We start from the raw sequence: 3,592 nt of genomic DNA on the forward strand, positions 1-3,592 counted from the left end.
AGAATGGGAGTGTACTGTACAAAAGCCGAACTTAAAAATGAAGGGTCACGCACGTTTGTTACTCATTTTGTTGTATTAATGTATTATTATTAAAATACATAAAAGAAAAAGGGTAAAAAGAAAGGTGTAATTGCAAGTTTGTGAAAGATGGTGGGTCTGACTGCCAAATGGAAAATGGAAATTGGAAATCGACCCCCGGGGGGGGCTGTGGTGTGGGCGTAGCTGTAAGTAATCCTCCTAATAATAATAAGAATGAGATCAGGTCGAAAGAGAGGACTCTCTCTCTCTCTCTCTCTCTCTCTGTTCCTGTTTCTTGGACTGATTCGATCCATACGCATCGCTCTCTCTCTCTCTCTCTCTCTCTCCGACTCTTCTGTCTGTGTCTTTGCGTTAAACGTAGAGAGATTGATGACAGCATAACCATCAAGGCTAAGGCAGGGTTGTTGATAAGAAAGAGGAGGACCGGTAGAAGAGGCGAGATTGCTTCTCTTTTCCCAGATTCTATATTGCCTGCCTGCCTGCCTGCCTTCTTTACCACTTCCCATTCCCCATAAGCCTATCCCCTATACTCTCTCTCTCCCTCTCCCTCCCTGAACTCTTCTTCCATTTCATGCCGATTATGCGTTTGCGTTAATTAACCTCGCCCGACCCCCACATTGCTGCTCTCTCTCGTATATCTCTATCTGCTCGGGTCTCTGTTTCATCTCAAAAGCAGCTACAGAAATGGCCGTTCAAGCTCAATACCCATCCAATGTTCTCCTCAACAGGTTTTCATTCATCCCCCTCCACCTTCGATGATTATGAACGCACTCTTTTATGTATCTAGATATAATAGTCTTATTCTTTTCGCTGTTGCAGGGGCGTACAGGAAGGGAAGAGCCCACTTGGCAACGATTATTCCCTGCAGCCACAACCAGGCGGAGGAGGATTTCTTGATCAATCCCACATGCTCTTTGCCAATGGAGGTCAGAGCCGATTGACTCTCTCTCTCTCTCTCTCTCTGTCTCGCTGATGTTATCTCCCTAAGTTTGGTAATTTAAGGATTGACGTTCTGATATGTTTGCGGCATTGATTCGCTTCACAGTGGGGACTAATCCGCGCAAGAGAGCACGCGAAGTGACTGCATCAACGTCGCCTATTAGTCCGTTTTCGATGCAAGCTCAGCCCCCTCAGCTCGTAGACCTCGCTCAGCTTCACACCCATCAATCCAATGTGGTGTCCACCGGTCTCCGTTTGGCTTTCGGCGAACAACAACAAAAATTGCAGCAGCAACAACAAGAAGCTCTGTCTTCTCAATCTTCGATTGCGTTGTCGATATTGTCGGAAGATTTGGCGACCCAAATCAGGCAACAGAGAGACGAAATTGAGCAATTCCTTCAAGCCCAGGTAGGTTTTTCTGTTCGTTTCTTTTTTGATTTTCCGGAAATGCGTCGTTTGAATTTTTCCCGTTCCAAGTTTTGAATCGAATGGTGGTTAATCATCAGGGAGAGCAGCTGAGGCGCACATTAGCGGAGAAGAGGCAGAGGCACTACCGCGGGCTGCTGGGGGCGGCGGAGGAAACAGTGGCGCGGAGGCTGAGGGAGAAGGAGGCCGAGGCGGAGAAGGTGGCGCGGCGCAACGCCGAGCTGGAGGCTCGGGCGGCCCAGCTCAGCGCCGAGGCGCAGGCGTGGCAGGCCAGGGCGAGGGCCCAGGAGGCTACGGCGGCGTCGCTGCAGAAGAGGCTGCAGCAAGCCATGATCAGCAGCGACAGAGCGGAGGAAGCGGGGGGATGCGTGGCCGCGGGGGGAGAGGCGGAGGACGCCGAGTCGGCGTATATCGACCCGGACCGAGTCGTGGCTAGCAGCGGGCCGAGTTGCAAGGCGTGTGGGAAGCGAGTGGCCTCGGTGATTGTGTTACCGTGTCGGCATCTTTGCCTCTGTACAGAATGCGGTGCTTTTGCTCAATCATGCCCTCTTTGTCTCGCTTTCAGAGAGTCCAGCATTGAGGTCTTCCTTTGTTGAGATGGGCCCAGGCCCATTTTTCCGAAGCCCATGCCAAGCCAGGCCCTATGTCGTCGTCGTCATCATCATCATCATGTGGACCCACCCAGAGGGAGTAATGAGGTTAATAGAGAAAAGAAAAATCTAAGTTAATATTGAATATAATGATGATAATAATAATAATAACATATTTTCTTTCTTTCTTTCTTTCTCATGCCATCTATCTCCCTCTCTTCTTTTTTTTTTTTTTATTGTTATTTTTTGTTTGATCTTAAATCAGTAGTTTTATTTGGGAGAAGGAGCACCGGACCCTGGGGCATGGGCACATGATTAATGTACATGATGGGCCAAGTGACACTGGTTTTTGTTCCTTTCCTGAAATTTAAATTGATATAGATAATACATTCTTTTGTTGGTTGGATGCCTCCTGATTTATTTTCCATGCCAATGAGTTTGCTCTAATTTACATGCAAATTAATTTCGTCTGTGAGCGTATTTTTTAAAACTTTCAATTTATTATTTATCTCCACAAAAGAAATACGTGATTGTTTTTTCGCTTTGCAAAAGTATTATTATGTTTTTAAGGGCTAAAAATATGTTGTTATACTAATAAAAGGAGCCCAGCCAGGGAAGAAAGAAGCACCACTCCACCTCTCCCTTTCTTTCTCCATAATGAATGAATGAATGAATTGAATGGGCATATATGGGGTGGGAATGGATCGGATCCTAAGACCATGTTTGGGTGAATTAAATTCTCTTTTGTTACCTCAGATTCATTCATAATTGTCTTTAGTTGCTTGCCCCCCATTTCCGTCCCTAGCCTTGGGGCCATGCACAGGCTTTGTTTGGGAAGTGAACATTGGAATTGTGAAAAACAAAAAAAAAAATAATAAATTCCAGTTTTCTTGATTTATAAATAATTTGTAAGCAAAACTGATGAATGAATGAATATCATTTTTGCAAGGAGAATCATTGAAGATATTTTCCCACCTTCTGGATGGTAACTTCATTTGAAAAGGAAGAGGTGGCTTTGCTTTGTCAATTTTGAGGGGCAATTATTCGGATGCTGCAGAGAAAACGCTGTCAAATTGAAGGAGAAAGCAAGCAAGAGGTATCATCATCATCATAACTGTTGGGTTGGGGGACCATTTCCGAGTCATCCAAACAAACAGCCCCTTCTTGATCTAATGTTCAATGATACATACACAAGTAATAAGTATAGCGAGCGAGCGAGCAATGATTCTGGGTGTAGTTGGATTTTGGACACAAACCCCCTCCTACTAGTAGTAGTAGTAGTTTGTGGGCAAAGCATTTTATGTAGAAGATTCTTCCTCTAAATTAATTAATTAATTAGCGTGGATGGCACGGACTTATCCAATTAAGTAGTACTTTCTTATCAGTTTTTGGAAGAGAGAGAGAGAGAGAGAGAGAATCACAGGGCAGGCCTCCCAGATTGACCAAATTAACAAAACAAAGCCAAGCATGGCCAAGCATGAGCATGACCATGATGTGATGCTGCTATGTCTCCAATTCCATTCCACGGATCCACATGACTGACTGACTTTCTCAACCATTGTTCTCTGCCTTTGCTTTTCAAATAATCATTTATATTA

General features: G+C 44.9%; 1 protein-coding gene across 1 annotated transcript; it reads left to right on the forward strand.

Moving 5' to 3' along the window:
* Positions 1–302: 302 nt before the first annotated feature.
* LOC127787687 (BOI-related E3 ubiquitin-protein ligase 1-like) lies at positions 303–2,400 on the forward strand. The gene is made up of 4 exons (XM_052315744.1): positions 303–767; positions 859–965; positions 1,085–1,386; positions 1,485–2,400. Exons 1-4 carry the CDS (start codon positions 724–726, stop codon positions 1,998–2,000), a joined length of 969 nt encoding a protein of 322 aa, XP_052171704.1. The 5' UTR covers positions 303–723; the 3' UTR covers positions 2,001–2,400.
* The last annotated feature ends 1,192 nt before the right edge of the window (positions 2,401–3,592 follow it).

The sequence above is a fragment of the Diospyros lotus genome, chromosome 12 (genome assembly GCF_014633365.1).
Source record: "Diospyros lotus cultivar Yz01 chromosome 12, ASM1463336v1, whole genome shotgun sequence".
NCBI classification, from domain to species: Eukaryota; Viridiplantae; Streptophyta; class Magnoliopsida; order Ericales; family Ebenaceae; genus Diospyros; species Diospyros lotus.

Bases quoted from the DNA above. Each gene is read 5' to 3' on its own strand.
- LOC127787687 (XM_052315744.1), top strand. From the start codon at position 724: ATGGCCGTTCAAGCTCAATACCCATCCAATGTTCTCCTCAACAG. The intron at 768-858 runs GTTTTCATTCAT...TCGCTGTTGCAG, and splicing joins TCCAATGTTCTCCTCAACAG to GGGCGTACAGGAAGGGAAGA. The intron at 1,387-1,484 runs GTAGGTTTTTCT...GTTAATCATCAG, and splicing joins AGCAATTCCTTCAAGCCCAG to GGAGAGCAGCTGAGGCGCAC.